Source organism: Salvia hispanica, chromosome 2, assembly GCF_029641045.1.
Source record: "Salvia hispanica isolate PSC_SH4W2 chromosome 2, Shi_PSC_v1, whole genome shotgun sequence".
Lineage (NCBI taxonomy): Eukaryota > Viridiplantae > Streptophyta > Magnoliopsida > Lamiales > Lamiaceae > Salvia > Salvia hispanica.
In genome coordinates this window covers 53,827,555-53,850,773 of record NC_142693.1, presented here as the reverse complement: position 1 = coordinate 53,850,773, position 23,219 = coordinate 53,827,555, and the positions used below count along the sequence as shown (strand labels likewise).

Genomic DNA, 23,219 nt, shown 5'->3' with positions numbered 1-23,219 from the left:
CCAGGAAGAGTCTAGAAGCTCCGCCCGTTATAAATAAGAGCACGCATTCAACATGAAAAGGGACCTTCTGCATCATCAGCTCTTAGATTAGCTTTTCCAATTTCTCTTCACACACACTTTTACGGGAATCATCTTTGGGGTTCACGTTTCAGTTCCGTCGTTGTGTAACACCGTCTCCACGGGAGGCGAAGATACAATCCTTTATTTGTTTTTTTTTTGTGTTTCAGATTTCCCGAGTCTTCGTTGTTCGAAGCTCGGTCGTGTTTTGCTACTTTCTCGTTGGATATTGCGTATTTTTCTATGGAATTTGCTACCTTGGTTTCGGTTATGTTATTGTTGCATTATCTGTTTTTTTTTTTGGATATTGTTGATTAATCTGAGGTGGAGTTTGAATTGCATGGAGATTTGTAGTTGATCGGCTGAATCTGGTTGAATCTGCGAAGATCGGAGATGGAAATTGTGTTGGATTGTTGTGGATGGCTTGGATCCGGAGTGGACGAAGCATCCAACGTATAGATCTGTTCATGTTTGCATGGTTGTGACATTTAAATTCTGTTTACTTGTTTACCTCGTTTAGTGATCGTACATCTATTTTAGTTTCACTGGTTAATTGTGTTAATCGGTTTAATTTTGTTTTCCCTGCTTCCGATCCTTGGTTTGCTCAGTTTTTCATCTGTTATTTCGTGATAAAAGTTAGAGAAGATGATGTCGCTGTTAGTTAGTCCTTCAGTTGGTTAATCTGCAGCTTTTTCCACCGTACTATGCCGTTTAGGGAAATGGTCACCACATGCTGAGTTTTCATGTGTCTAGGTTAGTTTAGGAAGCCGTTTATCACGTCTAGTAGCAATTTCAAGCTCATTCGATCACCATTATGCATGTTCTGATATCTCTGCCTAGATCTAGCTGTTAGGATAGGACGTCTCATTTCCAGAGTCTAGGAATTAAATCTCTACCCCGAGAAAATTGCGTGGCAGCAGCCAAAAATAGTTTCCAAGTCTTTCAGCATGTTTACTTACGCATCTGTTTATGTGGATTCGATCCCTGCTTCCCTGTACTAATCATTTTAGCATAGCGGGTTGAGGGTTTTGAAAGGAGAAGGAAGTGATTGTGTGCCCAACGACAGGTAACCCGAGATTCTCTTAGTTCCTAGACCCAGTGTCTAGTGGATTCTCTGGATCGGGGAAGTTCCATTTTACACAGTAACACACAACACTCACACTTCGCAACCTTTCAAGCACCCAGTAGTTGACCAACTTGAGCCTAAGGCAAGTTGACCCTTCTGTTGATACCTCATCCTTCATTTCATGTGAAGAAGAGGGCGGAGTGGGGGTAACTCACCAAATGGGGTAGGAAGATAGGTTGAGAAACAAGGGAAAAGATAGTTAGAAAACGGGTAGGAAATTCTGTAACCTAACCCGGTAAAAAATAAAGAGAAAAAGATGGTTAGAAAATGAGCAGGAAAATCTGTAACCTGGCCCAAGAAAAAAATTGAGAAAGCAAAGGGCAGAAAAATATTATAACCTGACCTAGGAAAATTATAAAAAAAAGAGAGAGAGAAGAAAAAGTTAGAAAAAAATATGAAGAAAAAAAAAGTCTCCTAACCCAGCAAACGACAGTTAGAAAATAAGGCCAAAATGGCCAAGGAACAGCTTCAATTTTGGGAATACAACATTGTAAATGGGAAGGTTGTTTCAACTTTTGTCCCTAAATTCACATGTCCTTCGCATATTTGTCTTGCATATATATACTTTTGAACTTAGGCCCTGTAGGATTCTCACCTATGCACATTACAATCCCCTAGCCCCGTTACAACCCTATGAAAGAGCTTAAGGAGCTTTTCTATGTCAGAAGAACAGAAGGCATTAGTGGTATGGCAAAAGTCCTAACGTTTCTGGTGAGGAGCGAGTGACTGAGCGAATCCAACAACTTAGTGAAAATAGAGGTCATCTAGAAAAACTGACAATCTAGGTAGACGGAGGGGGGGAGGGGGGGGGGGGAATCTGAGACTGTAGACAACTGGAGAGACCTTAAGCTTGTGGGGACGACTACTTAAAAAATAAACCAATTTATACATATGTATTCTTCTGTGTTTTTCTCTTTTATGTGTCTGTGTGTTAAGTCTTTTTGTGTCTAGGTCTAGAACTTTATTGTTTTTCTTAAGTCTAGTAAAATAATAACCATGCTCGAAAATTGTCTTATTTCTTTATTTTGTCTTTCTTACTTGAGGACAAGTATGGTTTAAGTGTGAGGAGTTTGATAAGGCGAATTTCATGCATCGGTTATGGGGGTAAATTCAGTTATTTCCAGGGTCTAACACATGTTTTAAGTCAGGTTGTGTAGAGAAACCGTCGGGCCTAAGGAAAATAAGGAGAATGTTTGCCAGGCGGAGGAAAGAAACGTAAGACAGATTGTGGGAAGTAATATGCGTATAAGATAAAAATGATTGTGGGAAGTAATATGCGTATAAGATAAAAATGAGCGTGAAAAAATAATAATTGGCTAATTGAATAAATTGAGTGACTATATGGAATTACATATTTTGTAAGTACGTAAATGTAGAATTGTGGTGCAATGTGATAGTATTGATATGAGAAATTATTTGAGAAATATGGTATAAATATTTGTTTTGATGATGAAAGACGTGTATGCCATGTATATGTGTTTGTAGCTGGATAAGAATGGCATATGTGTTCTATCATGATTGAGGTTAAGAGACATAATGTAAAATGATTCAATGAGATAAAAATAAGTAATTAAAATATTTGTTAGTAAACCATTGACTTTTCTAAAAAGATTGAATTCTGTAGAGTGGGTATTGCTACTGATCTGTCAAGCTCACCCCTCCCTCTTCTTCCACCCTACAGGTTAAGTAATATAGTTTGTATTAGAGAAGTGTAGCGGCTGCATCCTAGACGAATCATTAGTCTATTGTGGAAGTTTAGAAAATGGTGGCATGTTCTGTTTAAAGTTTTTGATAGTCTTTTTCCGCTGCAAAGTTTGATACTTATTTCTTTTCCGTGTAACGTAATTTATTTATATATGAAAACAAAAGCATGAGTGACGGCGATACCAGATAGTGACATTACTTATTCGGTGGATTTACCGATCGAGTAAGGGGTGTTACAATAGAGTTTTTAGTCAAATAGTTATATCCTCGATTAATTAATCGAGCTGTTGATTTTGTTGAACAATTTTTTCTTCCCATTCATTGTCTTCAAGGAGATTATAAGTATCAGAATTAGAACTTGATGACATTTTTTTGGGAGAGCTGGCAATAATTGTGAGGATTTGTCTATACTTTTCGTGAAGAATCTAGGTAAATATATAGTACTATAGAAGTTATTTGTTGAGCATAGGATTCCACCACTGTCATTTGTGAGCACATGGAAATGACATAGGATTCCACCACCACTTGTGATAAAAAAAAAAAGAATGACTTTTTATTTGTTTTTCTTTGATTTTGGTGATCACATGGGATGTAACATCCCGGAATTTAGAACCCTAATTTAAAGCCCTAGAATTTATTATTTGATGACGTGGAGTCGTGAATGCATTTATTTCATGGGATGCCTTGGCCAAGTCGAGCCTAGGGTTTTTGTTGAAAGTTTGAAAAGTCAAACTATTTGATTTAATGATGTGGCATGTGATATATATTAAGTTATGAGATTATGTGGCAATTTAATTGTTTATGGGTGAGTGAGAATATTAGAGGAAAATTTCCATAAATACTTGTCACCCTAATTCTTGTAATTTTCGAACCCTAGCCCCTTGGAGAAGGAATTTCTATTTTTCCGGAATTTATCTAATCCTTGGGATATTTATCCAAATTAATTCCAAGAGCCAATTATTTCCTTGTTTAGAGATGGAAAAATCGAGCCCCCTTATCTTTCTAGTGATTTTCGAAAATCACTATTTTTGGGAAGGAAGGAATTATTTTATTTTATTTGACTCCCTACTTGATTTCCTTCCATACCTAGAATTTAAATATTCTACCAAATCTTTCCATACTTCAAGAGATCTTGCCTTACCTTATTTTAGTCAATATTCAAAAATCCATGCCTTATTTAAATGGGCAGAGGGGACGCCTATTTCTACTCCAAATTGGGAGAATTCTTATTTTTATTTTGCTCCATGATATTTTATTCTATATGGAAAAATACCAAAACAAAGTCTTGGCTATTTTGAGATCCTAATTTTCGAAAACTAGAGGGATTTGCCCTAGGATCTATTTTTGTTAATTCTTCTTCCCTACTTCACAATATTATTTTATTTTTATTTAATTGGGAGAATGAGATCTTACCAAATATTCTATTCTAATTACCTAAAGATCTTGTTGAGCACTATAAATAAGAGAAACATCAACCCTAGCCCCCAAAATTTTCGGCCCCCACCCTCCCACACACTCTCTCAATTTTTCTTCTACATTACTCCATTAATCCTTCATCCTTTGAGAAGAAATTGAAGTTTAATCCAAGAACTCTGAAGAATCAAGGCTAATACTTGTTTTCTACCGATTGTTTTTCGCTAAAAAGGTATTTTGTTTAAGAGTTATGTTTGTTCTTCTTCTACCTCTTCTTTTTCTTCTTCTAACTGATTAATCGGTCTTCTTGAACCCTCATGCATCTTGGTTGAGTGAAAGAGGGATAAAAAGGGATGTGGGGACATGTGTATGTGTGTGTGCCGTGTGTGTGTGTGTGGCGTGTGTGTGTGTGTGCCGTATGTGTGTGTGTGTTGATGTGTTGTGTAGTGTGTGTTTGATGGTTAAGTCTTCGTGTGCGATAAACATGATTTTGATTAATTAGTAATGATAAGATAAATAGTTGGGAAGAGGGAAAAGTAATGAGACATGCATGAGTAAGAGTAGTATTGAACCTAATTTGTGATATGTGCCTATGTGATTAAAAGGTGAAACTTTGGTTGCGAAGCCGGATAACGGAAAAGCGAATCTACTTGAAAATTAAGCAGTCGAGGTGGGCTTTACTCTAAAAACTCTCTTTTATTTTATCAAAATGTTGTTCGGGGTTATAAGGGTGGTTTAACTGTTATGTCATGCCTATGTTTGTTTAAATGTGATTGTTGGATATGCTTATACGAATTCGGGTCTGAGTATGGGCCGCAAGCCCTACCAGGCTGTGTACACAATGGGATCGAGAGCCGTCCTTGCTAGTCGGCCGGTCTCATGGGCGAAAAGTGTGGCCACACTTTCGTCGCACCATGGAATGATTGTTAATTGATGAGAAAATGGGAGGTTATTTTGACTGGCCAGTCTATGAAAATATATTTTGTGATACTCGTGATATCCCTTTTATAACTGCTTAAAACTCGAGTTCACTTGGTAAGGGTGGCATAACTTATAAAATGTTTTGGCAACGAGCTCACTGAGTATTTCAAAATACTCAGCCCTGCATGTGTTTTCCTTATGTGCAGGTTGAATGACGACGAGTGGTGGCGGGTGTTGAGCAGATTAATGAATTAAAAAGGATATGTTGAACTTCAAGCGTAGTTGTGTCTTCATACATAGCTATACTTTCTCTTGGTCGTTTTCCGCTGAATTTTTTGATACACTCTAGAATTTCTTTTTTTTGGAATATTTGCATCTTGCCTTCGGTTTGAAGCCTTAGTCTTTCCTTGTGATTTTGACTTGGAGATGATGTCGTACTCTCGAGATTTTTGATCGTGATTTATGATACTTTTCTTTCCTCTAATCATCTAGGTTAAGTTGTTGCATTTAATACTCTAATATCTCTTTCAATTCTTTTGGTCAATACTCTTTAAATGAAACCCTAGTCTATGTTTACTTCTTTAGAGTTGGTTTTGGGTAGCAGTCGCCGCATTTATTGTACCCTAGGAGGGCGAGCTGTTACATGGGATGTCACTGGATTCCACCACCACATATGATAAAGAATGACTTGCCATTTAGTCATTTTTTTTTCGCAATCACTAGTGATGTCATTGGATTCCACCACCACTTGTGATAAAGAATGACTTGTCATCTAGTCATTCTTTGATTTTCGTAATTACATGAGATGTCATTGGATTCCTCCACCACTACTGGTGATAAAGAATGACCTATCATCTAGTCATTTTTTATTTTCGTGATAAATAAGTTGATTTTTGTGATTACATGGGATGGGATGACATCAGTAATATATTATAGTTAATTAAGTTTCCTTTGTTAAATGATTTTTAATTAAATTTAAAATACTAATTTAATTATATTAAAAAATAATTTTATAAACTAAAAAGGAAGTGGAGCGAGGAAAAGTATAAAATTTAATCAGGAAAAGTATAAAATTTTATAAACTTTGATAACTTGAAAATTCTGAATCTCTTATTCGTGTCAAACATTGGCCGTAGGGCAAAAGCCGATAAACATTAGCATTATTGCTCTTTTACTAATAATTTCGAAATAAGAATTTCAAATAAAAAGTAAAGAAATTTTTCTCTGGCACTTAATTTACATTTATTCATGGAGACACACCTAATTTTATCAAGGGATATTGGCACCTAATATTATGGAAGTTTCAAAAAGTCTGATTTTTTCCACGAACTTTGAAATTGACAAATAATATCACGAACTTTACTCTGAGTTTGTTATTCCCAACAATGAAAAAATTCTGGCTATATTAATAGATTGAAGAACAATTTTGGAGGGTGTGCTTCAAGAAAAACTATCTTCAAAGATTGAAAAACTTGAAGCTCTAGAAGTTGTCGTCGAGAAATTACAAAAAAAAATCATAAAATGAAATTATTTGCCTTAATTTTTTCATTGGTGAAAAATAACAAACTCAGAGTAAAGTTCATGATATTATTTGTCAATTTCAAAGTTTTATAGGAAAAATCTAACTTTTTGAAAGTTTCATGATATTAGATGCCAATATCCATTTTATCAATCATGCGTGTATTTCAGCCACTGGTACATAGTTGATTGCATAAATTTTAAAAAGAAATTCAACAGTTTCATTTTTAGGCAACAAAGCCAACAATCAAGTGGTACTTTTTAGATTGAAGAATAAAGAATTGTATTGTAATACATGGTAGTGACATCCAATGTGTGTGTGCCTTTTGTTTGGTTTCACAATCAGTTTCGACCATCAACAAATAATGTTATATTTGTTTCCAAAAAGAAGGATAGGTTGAAAATTCAAATGTAATGCACTAAGACTAATTTTATGTTCATTTCTATATATATGAAACTGAAAACTATATGAAAAACTAAAAAAAAAAAAATTGAAGTAACGGAAGTGACACGCGAAGTGTAGTTTGTTGTAAGAAGTAAATATAAAAATGAAGTGTAGGGAGTGGGACAACTAAATTAGTTTGATAATCTGAAAAATGTTATTAATCTCTTATTGTTGGCATCAAACCATGGCAAGTAGTAGGATACATTATTATTGCTCTGATTGAGACTGAGACTTAATTTACATTTATTTATGGAGACACACATTTGATTTGATCAAGCAGAAGCAGAGTGTGGTGCGTTAAAAATGAGGGTCTCCTGGCGCGAAAACTTGATCCTCTGTGCCTCCTCCGTCGATACTTGGTATGCGTTAGCAACGACATCGACGGGCAGTCCCCTCATGGCCGATGTGCGTCCGCTCAAGGTGTTGATGGCAGCATTTTCGTTGGTGTTGAATGCAACCCACTCGAATCCCTGCTCTGCAGCCTTCTTGACGATGGCGAAGTTTTGGGGCACGACGAGCACCTGGCCCTCTCTGAGCTGGCCGTCGAACACAGCCTGGCCGCGATGGTTAACTATTTGCACCCGTGAGGCGCCTCGGGTGGCATAGATGAGGGTGTGGGCGTTGGTGTACCAGTGAGGTGAGATTATAGCATTCTATATACAAATGGCAATAATAGTAATATTAATTAGTAAGTAGGTTGGAATTATTAGTAGTAACCAATTAATAATAATAGTGCAATTATTATTACCCTGTGGAGGACTCCTCTGGCGGCGCTGAGTTGAAGGAAGCTGAGGATGGGAAGGTTGAAGCTGTTGAGGGTGGAGAATCTTCCGGCGCGTGGGTTGTAGAAGTCAGCGCGTGGATCTCTGTCGAGATTCTCTTTGACTCTGGCGCTGCAGAAGGTCTCCTCGAGGCCGTTGTGTTGACGTTCTTGTTCTTGGCGGCTACGGTGGGGCTGGATCAATTGAATGCTCTTCTCTGCCCTTATAATGTGGCCTCTTCCGTCGTTTTGACCCCTCAGCTTTCTGGCGGTCTCTACATCAACGTTGAATGCGTCTGCCAACAACTCGTCGTCTAAACCGCTGATGACATTTCCCAATTCGGATTGGGCTTCTTGGCCGCGCTTGCTTCCGCGCAGTCTCCTGTATTGCTCCTCCTCTTGCTCATTGCCCGGGTTTCCAGCCAGGAAGAAGGACTACAAAATTTGGATAATTAGTTGGATGAAATTGGAATAAAGCATTTACTAGTAATTTATATGAGTATGTATTAGACTATTAGTAGTACCCACATACCCTTGGGTCTTGGTCGAGTTGATTGGCATAGTTGGAGTTGTGGTGGAAAACAACGACAACAAGCTCTTGATCGCCGTCGTTGTAAACCCAGTGAGCATCACCGGCCCTGATGGCGATGACGTCTCCCTTCTGGAATTCATCAACCTTCTGATGTTTGTCGTCTCTAAATCTCTGGCTTCTTTCCTCCCGGGAAAATTGTTGCTGTTGGCCTGATTCGAATGTTTCGGCGCAGCCAGAGGTCAGAACTCCATAAGTTCCCCTGCCTGCAAAATAATTGCATAATTTGCAGAGTCCATGAAATTCACTCACATAATATTTTAAAGCTAATATATAAAAATAGGATCCACGTTCCATTAATTTTTTTTGAACACACTTTCAATAGCTTTTCTTAAAGCTGAGCTAAGTAAACTTAGGACACTTAATCGTGGATAGATGGAGCAATTAACTGACCTTGGACGACGTAGACGAGAACAGGGGTGTTGTGGTAGACAGGCAGAAGGAGGCCTCTCTGCTGAATGATGTGGCGGCGGATGGAGACGCCGGCACATCTAAACTCGTTGTTGTGGTTATCCCAGAACTCGGTCTGTCCGCCCTCCGATCTGACGGTGTAGGACGGCTCCCGAGCGTCAATGTTGCTGAGCTGGCATTCTCCCTGCTGCTCTCTAATGGCGTAACCAAATCCAAACCCTAGAAGCACGAGAAAGCTTAGAAGAGAGAGCGAGAGCTTGGCCATGGTTGTGCTGTGTTTCTTGTATGCTGCTGAGTGCTGATGAGAATTGGCGAAGCGGAAGCGTCGGTATTTATAGACCATTTTGCATGTACATTGCATGGCTTCCACCTATTGATTTTGTTAGACTGCAATGCTACAAAATACATATCACATGATGACAAACTTCCCCTCTCACTTATCCATCATATGCACTTGGATGTAAACAAGGTCACATACTTCTACCCTCTTCTATTTCTATTCATCTCATATTTCAATTATTCTATTTTTCTCACTCGCCTATATCTTTATGGATACAATTCGTAAATTTTCTAGTGTTCCACCATATTTCATCAACTATTCTCAAAATAAAAAATACCAATTTGTTTATGTTTCAAATTATGTGTCCAACAATGTATAATCAGTAAGTATATAGTTGTAATGTATTTTTCATGTGTCACACACACGCCTCCTATTCTAGATAAGAAGATGATCATAAATCGTAAATAAACAACTCATTTATTTATTACTACATGCATGATTGTATCATGTCAATTACATTAATTATGTGATAAACAATTTGCTACATCTTTAACGATTCAAATTTGCTGATTGTACAAGAGTTACCACATTATACACATTTTAACTAATTAATAATGACTTATTTTAATTAGGTTAAATCGACCGCTTCATTATTTAATTTGTTGAATGGTATTGAAACTTCAAATATAATTTTGCTTTTATCAAGATTGGGAAATTATTATTGAATATTGAGAGAACTTGCTTGACCTTCATTTCTACTTCGTATCCAACTTGAGAGTATTTGGAACATTCAAAAATATACTGATTAATGATAAGTTATGTTATGAACACAAAAAATATTTGAACTTCCTTTCATAATTAACAAGCGAACATCGTCTTGTGCATGATACGATAATATCATATGACTATTCAAATTGCCGAGGTACGGTTTCTTTGTTTATGGCTTTGGAGGTTTTGCAAAAACTTTCTTATGGAGGTCACTATCGGAAGGGACTCGTTCGAAAAGGGGTACTGTTTTGAACGTGGCTTCTACTAGTATAGCTATGATATTACTATGTGGTGGCAGAACAACTCCTCGCTTTAAGATTTGTATACTTCCTCCATCCACTACCTATTTGTCATAATACTCATATAATCTAGAACAAAGCTTAAGGGGCACACTTGCATGCGGCCGCCGCATAAATGCTATACGCTCAACTAGAGATGCCCACGGTTCCGGAACCGGCGGTTACAGTTTGGAACTGTCGGTTCCGGTTTTGGAAATTGCCAAACCGGGACCGAATCTCGAGGGTGTTTCGCGGTTACGGTTCCGGTTTCAAAACTGCCGGTTTCGGTTTCAGTTCCGAACCAACGGTTTTCCGGCGGTTTTCACGGTTTCGAACCGCCGTTTTTTACGTTTTTTGCGATTCCGAACCGCCCTCTTTTCTACAATAATTGTCACTCTTTTCCATTTCGGTTCGTCCCACAATAATTGTCACACTTCATTTTTATCATAAATTGTAAGCAGGTCTCACATTCCACTAACTCACTTCACTCACATTTTATTATAAAACCAATACAAAAAGTGGATCCCACATTCCAGTAACTTTTTCAACTAACTTTTCTTTACATTTCTTAAAACGCATGTCCATAATAAGAGTGACAATTATTGTGAGACGGATGGAGTATTATGTAAATCAGGCTCTTTTTAAAAACAAGTTGTCATCATTTTGGTCGCGAGGGAACAACCAGTTCGTGACAACTAGCATGAAATTTAAAATAAGTAAATGATTAGAAAAAAGTTAATTTGAACTTTAAATATTTTTCCCTTCGTCCCACAAGAATATACACTTTCCAATTTTGGAAACTCTTTTCTTTCTAATAAGATGAGACCCATCCCCTACTAACAATACTTTAATTACTTTTTCTCTCAACCTCTCTCTTTACCAATTTTGCATTAAAACTTGTGTCAAACCCAAAATGCAAACTCTAAATATTTGTACAGACTCCAAACTATGATCTGGAGCCTAGTCCGTTAAAAAATGTCAACAAATTACAAAATAACAACAACAGAAAAATATCAACACAGTGTCAACGGTTGACATCATATTGACATTGTGTTGATATTGTGTTGACATTGCATTGACATTGTGTTGACATCAAAATCATGAAATTTTACACTGTGTTGACATTTGTGTTGACGTTGTGTTGACACTGTATTGAAAAGTTTGGAGTTTGCATTTTATAACTACCCTACAACTATATATGTAGATAACTTTACATATTGGTGTATTAAAAATAATGGAGAAAATTATTTACGAAACAATTTGTGATAAATCCATCAAATTGTCAAACATTATAAAATTTCTATTTTCATTTGGCATTAACTCACTGCAAAAAAAAAAACTCGCTATTTAGTGACGGATTATTGCGTACTAATTCACAAATTTTGCGTCGCTGGATAGGGTTAGTGATAGATTAATGTCGGATAGAGCCGTGACTAAAAAGCTTGTCACTAAAAATTTTAGTGACGGAAAAATCCCGTCACTAAACTTAGTAACCCACTCGAGCACCACTTAAATTACTAACCCACCCGACTGAAAACAAAAGGAATCTGCGTTGGTATGTTCGTATTAGTGACGGACTAATCTGTCACTAATTGTGTCAGACGTTTCTCGTCACTTATCTATCACTAGTTAATGAGGGATCAATCGTCGTCATTAATTTCCTTACTAATTAGCATTTTTTTGAAATGACTCGGCGTATTTACATACGTAGAAATATGAAATCTAAATAATGTTCTATTAATTTTTTTTAATGGTCTATAGGGTTAAGAAATCACTCTATTGGGTGTTTCACTAAAAATCTATAAATAATTGTAGAGTTAGTGTAATATGTGGTCCTACTTATAAATTTAGTTTTATAATAAAATATAAGGGAGAATGAGTTAGTGGAATGTGAGGCCCACTACCAAAAATAGTAAAATGTAAAATGTGATAAATTATGTGGGACGACGAAAATGAATATATGTGATAAATTTTCAAGGAAGGAGGGAGTAGTATCCATGTAAAATTGGGTACATAAAGAGAAAAGTTTTAATGATTAGACATTTTTGGGCACATAATTTCATGACATAAACAAAACAAATTGCTAGTAGTATTTTTTTATTTTTAGAAGAGTTAGATGAAATATGAGATACGGAACACTAGAAAAAACGTAGTAAGAATATTATCCATAAAGGTGAGTGAAATTGAAATATGAGTTGAATAGAGATAGAAGAGGGTAGACGTATGTGACCTTGTTTGCATCCAGATACAAATGATGGATAAGTGAGAGGTGAAGTTTGTCATTATTAGAGAATGGTTTGTAGCAGAAAATCATAGGTGTAAGCCATGCAACCATGCAATTTACATGCAAAATGGTCAATAAATACCGACGCTTCCGCTTCGCCACTTCTCATCATCAGCATACAACACAGCCATGGCCAAGCTCTCGCTCTCTCTTCTAAGCTTTCTTGTGCTTCTAGGGTTTGGATTTGGTTACGCCATTAGAGAGCAGCAGCTGGGAGAATGCCAGCTCAGCAACATTGATGCTCGGGAGCCGTCCTACCGCGTGCAATCGGAGGGCGGACAGACCGAGTTCTGGGATAACCAGAACAATGAGTTTAGATGTGCCGGCGTCTCCATCCGCCGCCACATCATTCAGCAGAGAGGCCTCCTTCTGCCTGTCTACCACAACGCCCCTGTTCTCGTCTACGTCGTCCAAGGTCAGTTAATTGCTCCATCTATCCACGATTAAGTGTCCTTAGTTTACTTAGCTCAGCTTTAAGAAAAGCTATTGAAAGTGTGTTAAAAGCTCAGCTTTAAGAAAAGCTATTGAAAGTGTGTTAAAAAATATTAATGGAATGTGGATCCTATTTTTATATATTAGCTTTAAAATATTATGTGAGTGAATTTCATGGACTCTGCAAATTATGCAATTATTTTGCAGGCAGGGGAACTTATGGAGTTCTGACCTCTGGCTGCGCCGAAACATTCGAATCAGGCCAACAGCAACAATTTTCCCGGGAGGAAAGAAGCCAGAGATTTAGAGACGACAAAACATCAGAAGGTTGAGGAATTCCAGAAGGGAGACGTCATCGCCATCAGGGCCGGTGATGCTCACTGGGTTTACAACGACGGCGATCAAGAGCTTGTTGTTGTTGTTTTCCACCACAACTCCAACTATGCCAACCAACTCGACCAAAACCCAAGGGTATGTGGGTACTACTAATAGTCTAATACATACTCATATAAATTACTAGTAAATGCTTTATTCCAATTTCATCCAACTAATTATCCAAATTTTGTAGTCCTTCTTCCTGGCTGGAAACCCGGGCAATGAGCAAGAGGAGGAGCAATACAGGAGACTGCGCGGAAGCAAGCGCGGCCAAGAAGCCCAATCCGAATTGGGAAATGTCTTCAGCGGTTTAGACGACGAGTTGTTGGCAGAGGCATTCAACGTTGATGTAGAGACCGCCAGAAAGCTGAGGGGCCAAAACGACGAAAGAGGCCACATTATAAGGGCAGAGAAGAGCATCCAATTGATCCAGCCCCACCACAGCCGCCAAGAACAAGAACGTCAACACAACGGCCTCGAGGAGACCTTCTGCAGTGCCAGAGTCAAGGAGAATCTGGACAGAGCTTCACGCGCCGACTTCTACAACCCACGCGCCGGAAGATTCTCCACCCTCAACAGCTTCAACCTTCCCGTCCTCAGCTTCCTTCAACTCAGCGCCGCCAAAGGAGTCCTCCACAGGGTAATAATTACTTACAATATTATTATTAATTGGTTACTAATAATTCCAACTTACTAATTAATACTATTGTTATCATTGTACTGTATAGAATGCTATATTCTCACCTCACTGGTACACCAACGCCCACACACTAATCTATGCCACCCGCGGCGCCTCACGGGTCCAGATAGTCAACCATCGCGGCCAGGCTGTGTTCGACGGCCAGTTCAGAGAGGGCCAGGTGCTCGTCGTACCCCAAAACTTTGCAGTCGTCAAGAAGGCCGCAGAACAGGGATTCGAGTGGGTTGCATTCAACACCAACGAAAATGCCGCCATCAACACCTTGAGCGGCCGCACCTCGGCCATCAGGGGACTGCCCGTCGATGTCGTTGCTAACGCATACCAAGTATCGAGGGAGGAGGCACAGAGGATCAAGTTTTCGCGCCAGGAGACCCTCATTTTTAACGCACCCCTCTCTGCTTCTGCTTGATCAAATAAAAATGTGTGTCTCCATAAATAAATGTAAATTAAGTCTCTCAGTCTCAATCAGAGCAATAATAATGTATCCTACTACTTGCTAATGTTTGATACCAACAATAAGAGATTAATGGAGTAACATTTTTCAAATTATCAAAATCTGTCCCACTCCCTACAACTTATTTTTCAAATTATCAAAAACAATACAAGTACTTCTACAACACAATGCTCCTCTATAACCATTCGACCGTTGTGAACAAAGGCATGTGTCACTTTATTTTACTTTTTGAACAAAAATGAATAATTGAATTTCCTTTTAAGACATGTGCAATCAGCTCATATATTGTTAAGGTCTTTCTCCTTAACGCTGATCGACGATGACCTCGGCGATCGATGTTCTCTCCGGCATCCAATCTTAGGATCGGCGGAGACCAGATTTAGTTGTGCGCGGAAAACTTTTCCGTCGGGCAACACAAAGTCTTGGGTTTGCAAGATAAGTAATGAGAAGTTTTGGGAAAATATTATTTCATTAATTGATTGAATGATGCAAATAATAACACTCTATCCCTATTTATAATACTAGTACCCTAACTTATTGAATAAGAAAACAAAGATATGGAAAAGATATGGTGAAATAAAAGATAACTAAATAATTGAGATTTCCTAAGATATGGGATCGTATCAACTCCCTCACGGTTAAAATTCGTCTTGTCCTCAAGGTGGAAACCACGAAGCAACGACGATCGTTGAAAGCAAAAGCTTGGGCGAGGCGTCTCCTCCTGGATCAAACACACACCGAGCAACTGAGTGTTTCCCTTCATCACCTCCATCAAAAATCAACCAAAGCGACCTAATGTGGCCGGCAACATTCCATGCCAAAATGAAAAGCATGTCTACACCTACAATAATGCTCAAACATAGCGTGTCATTGCGCGGAGGGATCAACCTTGCATCGGTGTCGAGCGATGTTGATCGATGATTCATACTTGGAACATCATCGACATTCAAATCCAGATAAACACAAGCAATTACGGGCAAACGGGTGTATGCACCATCTCCTTTCTTGCCCCAACAATTTCCAACAACATTCATTGAGTGAGGCGACGACCTTCTTCACTTCATTAGTGGAATCGTCCTCTTCTACATCATCTAACAATGCCACTTCCCGATGTGTTGGAACAATAAGATCACCAAGACTCACATCATATACCCTGACGAGCACTTGCAACAGCATATTGTCGGTCTTGACGATCTCTTCCAGGGACTCGTCGATTGGAACATCAACATCAAGATTAGTGCCCCCATTGTGATCGGCGTTGTTGGGAACATCCTCAACTAGAATTTCGTCATCAATATTCTCCTCAAACCACGCATTCAACTGGGCGAGAAGGTTGGCTTGCTCCAATCTATAAACACGCAATTTCTCGTTGTAATCACTTACTGTAGGTGTAGGTAGTTGGGTTGGCCAAGGCGAACAAACCTTGAGAATGGGAATATTGGGCAGACCACGCTGCTGCCCCGAATCAATAAACCTGCTGGAATGTTGAGGCGGGTGCGTGAAGCCAGACCGTGGCAGGGCAACGGCGGGCAACGGAACTGTGCGATGACTCAGCGGTCGGTCAGACTGCATAGGCTGCAAGGTCTGCGGGCAGTGATAGTCGGTCGGATCCCAACGACTAGGCGGACCCAGTGGTGGCTGATCATAATTCAAATATCCTCGCGATGCACGGCGAGGCGGTGGTTTCCAACAAGAGGGCTGCCACGACTGTGGTGGGTCATAGGGCTCGAAACTCGGCAGTGGTTGATTACCCGTCGGCGTGCGATGGTTATGTTTTGCACGCCAATTGTGTGGCGGCTGATCATAGGGTAGAAAACCCTGTGGATTGCGGCTGTCCGGAGGGTCCCAACAGGTTGCACGTCGTGACTGGACCGGCTGGTAGGGACGCAACGGCTGGGCAGGCTGAGGGAGTTTGTATTGACGACGACGATAGTTGACGTAGTCGTATGACATGATGGTGGTCTGACTTCTACACGGCGCGTGGGAATCCTTCCCGTCGGGCGTTGCAGAAGTAGAGTTGTCCAGAGCCTAGAGCTCGGCGGATAGGCGGGACTCGACAACCAAAGCAGTTGTTGTGCGCGGAATGTTTTCCGTCGGGCAGCGATGTAGCTTCGGTTCGAGATGGTGGGAGGGTGAGATCACAGTTAAAGCACCAGTTGTTAAGGTCTTTCTCCTTAACGCTGATCGACGACGACCTCGGCGATCGATGTTCTCTCGGGCATCCAATCTTAGGATCGGCAGAGACCAGATTCGGTTGTGCGCGGAAGACTTTTCCATCGGGCAACACAAAGTCTTGGGTTTGCAAGATAAGTAACGAGAAGTTTTGGGCAAATATTATTTCATTCACTGATTGAATGATGCAAATAATAACAATCTATCCCTATTTATAATACTAGAATGTTATACCCTAACTTATTGAATAAGAAAACAAAGATACGAAAAAGATATGATAAAATAAAAGATAACTGGATAATTGAGATTTCCTATAAGATATGGGATTGTATCATATATACACACTTCTTTCTACTTGATAAAATTAAATGTGCCTCTCCATAATTAAATGTAAATTAAGTGCGAAGAAAAATTTCTCTACTTTTTTTATTTTTAATTCTTATTTCGAAATTATTACTAAGATTCCTTGATATATGTAATTCCTTGATTCCCGCCTATCAACTTTGATTTTGATTTCTTTCCTTCCAAACATATTGGACCTCATATTCTCACAATTAAATACTAATGGAACTTATATGAAGAGTATTGATCTGCTGGGCGACGCTGCGTGCGCGCCCTGTGAGCGATTAGTGACGTGGCGGAGTCATAATTAGTTTTCTCTCCTCCTCTTAAATTCCCTCTCTCCTCTCTCCCCCGTCTCCACTTCTATCCTCCTCATTTTCTATCTGCCATCAATTTTCTCATTCCCCTTCTTTTAAACGGAATAGCTTCCGCTTTACTGTCTCTATCCCCCTTTATCACTATGATTCCAGCAAATCTAAGCACTCAATGTTTTTCTCAAAATCTATTAATTTCGGCAATCCCAATTTTTTCATTCAACCGACTTCTCAATCATCTCATCCCCATCTGTAATTTTGCACCATGCCTTCGTTCTCTTTCTCACCAAATTCTCCAACCATATCAAGGAGCTTTTCACCATTGAATCAATACTTCAAACTATTTAATGTATCCAAATTGTTTCTTCAATTCCCGTGGACTTAATTTTGCATCTGTCAGAATTTATGCACTTAATGTTTTCATCAAAATGGGTTTCTTTAAATTTTCTTTCACTACAACACAAAAATTAGATTTTGCAATTACGTCCACTATAATAATAATCCTTTGTCTGTCTAAACTAAAGACTGAGAAATTGTTTTCCATGTTCCAAAAAAAAAATTTGCAGATACAAAAAGTAAGTTGTGGGAAGGAATAGGGGAATAGGGAAGATGATGATAAAATCTTGCAAGGACAACAAAGTATATCAAGTGAAGAAATTTTTACATGGCTCTAAAATTTCATAACAAAATTGATGGCAGATTGAAAATGAGAATGGACAGAGGAGAGGAGGAGAGAAGAAGAGACGAGGGAGAGAGAAGAAACAAGGAGAGAGGAGAGAGGAAGAGAGGGAATTTAAGAGGAAGAGAGAAAACTAATTATAACTCCGCCACGTCACTAATCGCTCATAGGGCGCGCACATAGCGTCGCTCAGCAGATCAATACTCCTTAATCATATATTCCTATCGATAATATTATTATAGGAAACTATGGGAAATCTATGATGTGAAAATACATGTGTAAAAATAAAATTTGTTATAAATATTACCTCAAGTTCAAAACAACGAATATTTTTGCCAAAAATGTTAGCAAGTGTTGCAAGAAAATCATTCGATTCTACACATTTACTCTATGTTATTAGATGGTGCAAGTTGCCATCCAATAAGCAAAAATCAAACATGTCGAGATTTACCGGCAACACACCTCTAGCTAGTAGCCGCGGATATCTCGCATTACAAAACCCCAAAAACAGGAAAAAAAAAAAAAAAAAGAACAAAAGAAAAAAAAAAGAACAAGGATAGAAAATCAACTACAATTAGCAAAACAGTATCTGATGTTTTTATTACCGCATGCAGATAGAATTGCTTTGTTTAGCCTTAAACCTAAGTAATGTAATTTGGTAGAAATGGTGAGTTCAATTGTGGATCCTATAGATCATGCTTGCCTTGGTCTTGTACCTATAGAAAGCCTTCTTCCTTGTGAATGAATGATTCACTATGCTTATCACAATCTTCCCTGCCTCTCTTATGTAGAACGAGTTTCTCATTCCCTCTCCCATCCTCTTCTCCTGCAGCAAGATCTTGTACGAGCAATCGTCTTCTGGCACGAACTCTTCTCTATATGCCACGTCGTATCCAATCACAGTTATATCCCAGGTTACAGTCACCCCGGCCTGATACAATCATCAGTATGTATGTGTGAGGGTTCGTTGTGCACACCTAATAAACTCACATTAGTACGATATTGTTCACTTAGGGACATGCCTCACAGTTTTGTTCTTGGGACACTTCCCAATATGCCTCGTACTCACTACAAAAAAATGTCAGTTTACCGACGGAATTACCGACGGAAAATTTTCGCTACGAATTACCGACGGAACATTCCGCGGTGAAAATATTTCCTTTTTTAATTAATGTAATTTCCGTCGGTAAAAAAAATTTTACCGACGGAATTACCGACGAAAATACATTAATTAAAAAAAGGAAAAATTCACCTGCAGAAATTTCCGTCGGTAATTTGTAGCGAAAATTTTCGTCGGTAATTCGTAGCGAAAATTTTCCGTCGGTAATACCGTCGGTAAATTGACATTTTTTTGTAGTGACTAATAGGCCTCATATTTATTGCTTGCATAATTTCTAATTCCGTGATATGGGATGATTTGAACCCTAACAATATATATTACCTCGACGGGTATTTGTATGAGGTCAGTGCCATTTGCTCTGATATAAGCTTCGAGAACTTTGTCTTCGGTTGTGAATTCTGTGTCGTTTTCTCTCCTCAGCCCGCCGTATTGAACCAGTATGTTCTCTATGGTGGCGTACCTGCATTTTGGATGGATCAAGCAAGAGTCAATCTATTTGTATTTTTTTGAGGGCGGAATTTGTAAATAATACTAACGGTTTGATTTAGTACTTGAGAAGTGTCTCTGTAACTCTTGATTGCTTCACAAATATGAACTTGTTCTTGCTCCTCTTCGTCAGCAACCGCAGCTTCAAAGCGTTCAGCGTCAGAAACCACGACGGCACATTTATGATCAGCTGCATATATCCACGACCGCATCATATATATAGATAGGGTTGTGATCAAATGCTAACTAATTTCCAATCCAGAACCCATAACTTTTTTTCAGTTTTGTAGTACATTAAAATCATGAACACATAGATTATAAGTACATCAATACAAGGCTAGCTGTTATTTACTTATGTCTTTGTGTTGATATTTGAATTTACATGTTGTATTGATAATTTTGAAAGTTCTGCGTTCCGATTAGAAATTAGTTTTATTTTAACGAGACCCTGTATGAACTGACATGCTTGTGGATGATGCCGGGATAATGATCGTGGAGCAACGCGATCATCTTCTTCCCAATGAGCTTCATCTCCTTGGTGGTGGGGCCTCCCGCATGCCTCATATCAACGATCTGCACGATAGAGTCGGCCCCACCAGGCCGGAAAGTGAGACGGCGGATCCCTTTCTCGAGGCAGAGCAGCCTCCACCTGAGATACTCATTGCAGCTCTGCTGCCCCATGCTCACCAGGTTCCTCTGATACTCCCTCCCCAAGACGCTGTAGCAGAGGGGCCGCCCCTCCTTGTCCGCGCCGCTCGCGAACCACGCGTTGTCCCGCGGCGGCGCCAGCTCCTCGTCGGCCGGCCGGAAGTCTGCGCGCCACCTCAGCGTCCTGTGCAGCGCGGTGAAGGCCTCGTGCACCTTGTAGCGCTTGGCCTTGAGGAACTTGCTGAGGACGGCGGCGTCGGCCGCCTCCTCGTGCAGCAGCGCCACGCCCCACAGGTGGGCCCTGTCGTCTTCGTCGTCGTCATTGGTCGTGAAGAGGTAGTTTCCTTTGATGGCTTCCTCGACACGGAAGCGGAACTCGGCGAGGGATTTTCCCCGGGAGCAGGCGTCGAGGAAGTGGTCGTCCACTTCGTCGTCGTCGTCGCTCTCGGGGTCGATTGTGGGAATGTGGACGAGCTTTCCCTCGATGATCATTTTTGTTTAGATTGGTGTTGGTCTGTCTGTCTTCCGAGCTCCGGCCGGCAATGATTCACCAGCCGATGAAGGAAGACTTTTTTGTTATGTTATGTTATGTTAGGTTATGCACCTTTCTCTCTCCTTCCTCTCTTCTTGTTTTGTCTTATGAGAGACAAGTGAAATGGTGGAGTTTCTGTTGGTGGTTTGGCGCCAATTGTGGGTTGTGTGAGATGAGTTTATTAGTGTGAATAAATTGTGGTTATGAAATTGGGAGGATTTTTTTATTCCTAAGCCATCCTCATGTGTAGGTCTACTTTTGTCACCATCAAAGTTATAATTGACGGTATATGTATATCGTCGCATAAAAACTAAAATAAAAAGATATATTCTCTCGGATCAATATTAATTGTCTCATATTTGATCAGGGTGGATTTTAAGAAATTATTTCACTTTGTTAAAAATATTAGAAGAAAAAAATTAGTGTAATGTAGGTATTACTTTCATATAATATTTCATCTGTCCCACTTTAGCAGTCTTGGTATGGATATTTAATACTCCCTCCGTCCCAGAGAAATTGGCACACTTTCCTTTTTAGTTTGTCCCACCAAAGATGTTACATTTCCCTTTCTGGAAAAAGTTCTCTCTCACATGAATATAAAAATTATATTTTCTCTCTCCATTTAACACACAAAACAAAACCTCCTAAAATCCCGTGCCATTTTCAAAGTATGTCAACTTCTCTGGGACGGAGGGAGTAGTAAATGGTAATAGGCTCACATTTCACTAACTTAATTACACTCACATTTTATTATTAAACTAATGTATAAAAATGGGTATCACATTCTACTATCATTTTTCACCAACTTTCCTTTAAATTTTTAAAACTCGTAAACAATTTAACCCGGACTGCTAAAGGGGTACGTGTTGGGGTTTGGTGCCCCTTGCACAGCGGAAGTCATGCATTCACAAATAAATCAGATCTACGGATCTATTTGACCGATTATGGGATTAATTATCTACATATTAAACAATCAATTGCATACAAGAACGCACATAAAACATGCTTAAGGAATTAAAACCCTAATTCATGATATTCTACGGTTTAGGATTACCGAACAGATTCTCCAAAGAATCGACGATTGCTTGCGCCTTCTCCACGTGATGTTCTTCGTACTCAACCACGAACCTTCTAATCTGTATCCCGAACTCAGATAATGACCTTTGGGTGGGCAAAACTTGTCAAAATCGAAAAGGGCTTGATTAGAAAGAAAACAAAACTGCTTTTTCGTCCACTCCAAGAGGGGGAATCATTAATTAATTGATTTAATCTCCTTTCTAATCTCCTTTTATATTGAGTTATGATGGGCCAGATTAGGAATCCATAGAGGTCGGACTTGGGCCAAACCTGTTGGACTTTTACTAATTAAATTGAGCCCCAATTTAATTCAAATCCAGCAGAATATTATTATCATCCACTATAGTATAATAATATTGACTGCCCATCCAATCTCAAATTACGAGTAATCTGGGCTTTACCTCTTTAATTAATTATTTCTCGTATTTAAGATGTAAATATCCATTAATTAATTTAAGTCTACTATTTGACTTTAATTAATTAAATCTTTTTCCAAGAGTTGTCTAGTTCAAAATCTTTATTTATTATTCTGGAATAAATTCCAACCGGTCGGGTTTCTGAATAATAAAACCTTTTCCGAACACCTCTTGAGGATATTATTAAACTGGACTCACCCAGCACACGATTCATTGTAATAACAATACTAGCACCTCTAGACATTGATCACTACTACCCAAGATATCAGGATTCTTGGATTGCGGAAAATCTGCATCATTTGATAAATCAAAGTAGTGCATAATCAATATCGTATGCTCAATGTTATATCAACAATGATTAAGAAATAACAATCACCGAGACCTCGTCTTTCAGTAAATAGCAAGAAAGACTTATCTCAACTGTTAGATCCTTCAGTGCTATACCAAACCAGTGTTGTTTATTTCCTAAGGTAAGGAAACATGCGGACTGACACTGCAACCTTTCACGATAGGTAGCCAAAGCCTATCTAGGTTGTGAAATTCTATTTCTCTTCTACAAAGGACCGACTGTGTCACCTTCTGTTAACATTGTTCACGACCAGTCTACTATGCAGAAGAATCAGACTTATTTGCTTCTTATACATTTAAATATTTGATAAACATCTTATAAATGCACAAGCAAACATCAATGCGATAAAATTACTTCTTCTCGCCTTGGGTTAAAAGTGGATTGTAGAATATATTGAATACAAGCAATTCTATTTGTGCAACATGCTCGAAATATGCTTTTCAGTATACCAATCCTAACAGTACGGATATTAATTTTATAACAATTGTAAGTGGAAAGTGTTAATGGAATATGTCCAAATATGTCATACTTCCTAATTTTTATGGATACAACTGACATGAAGCGATTAC

The 23,219-nt window shown here is 38.9% G+C and overlaps 2 protein-coding genes and 1 pseudogene across 3 annotated transcripts; 1 reads left to right on the top strand and 2 right to left on the bottom strand.

Moving 5' to 3' along the window:
- Window positions 1–7,315: 7,315 nt before the first annotated feature.
- Window positions 7,316–9,256, bottom strand: LOC125201529 (11S globulin seed storage protein Jug r 4-like). Its single transcript, XM_048099682.2, has 4 exons — window positions 8,927–9,256; window positions 8,477–8,739; window positions 7,933–8,379; window positions 7,316–7,837 (listed from the first exon to the last, which is right to left on the bottom strand). Exons 1-4 carry the CDS (start codon window positions 9,207–9,209, stop codon window positions 7,457–7,459), a joined length of 1,374 nt encoding a protein of 457 aa, XP_047955639.1. The 5' UTR covers window positions 9,210–9,256; the 3' UTR covers window positions 7,316–7,456.
- A 3,420-nt stretch (window positions 9,257–12,676) lies between these two features.
- Window positions 12,677–14,607, top strand: LOC125201925 (11S globulin seed storage protein Jug r 4-like; annotated as a pseudogene). Its single transcript, XR_016135410.1, has 4 exons — window positions 12,677–12,969; window positions 13,194–13,457; window positions 13,555–14,001; window positions 14,090–14,607. The product of XR_016135410.1 is annotated as an 11S globulin seed storage protein Jug r 4-like (transcript).
- A 3,728-nt stretch (window positions 14,608–18,335) lies between these two features.
- LOC125202169 (patellin-4-like) lies at window positions 18,336–20,871 on the bottom strand. Its single transcript, XM_048100529.2, has 4 exons — window positions 20,091–20,871; window positions 19,694–19,818; window positions 19,464–19,602; window positions 18,336–18,953 (listed from the first exon to the last, which is right to left on the bottom strand). Exons 1-4 carry the CDS (start codon window positions 20,766–20,768, stop codon window positions 18,696–18,698), a joined length of 1,200 nt encoding a protein of 399 aa, XP_047956486.1. The 5' UTR covers window positions 20,769–20,871; the 3' UTR covers window positions 18,336–18,695.
- Window positions 20,872–23,219: the final 2,348 nt, after the last annotated feature.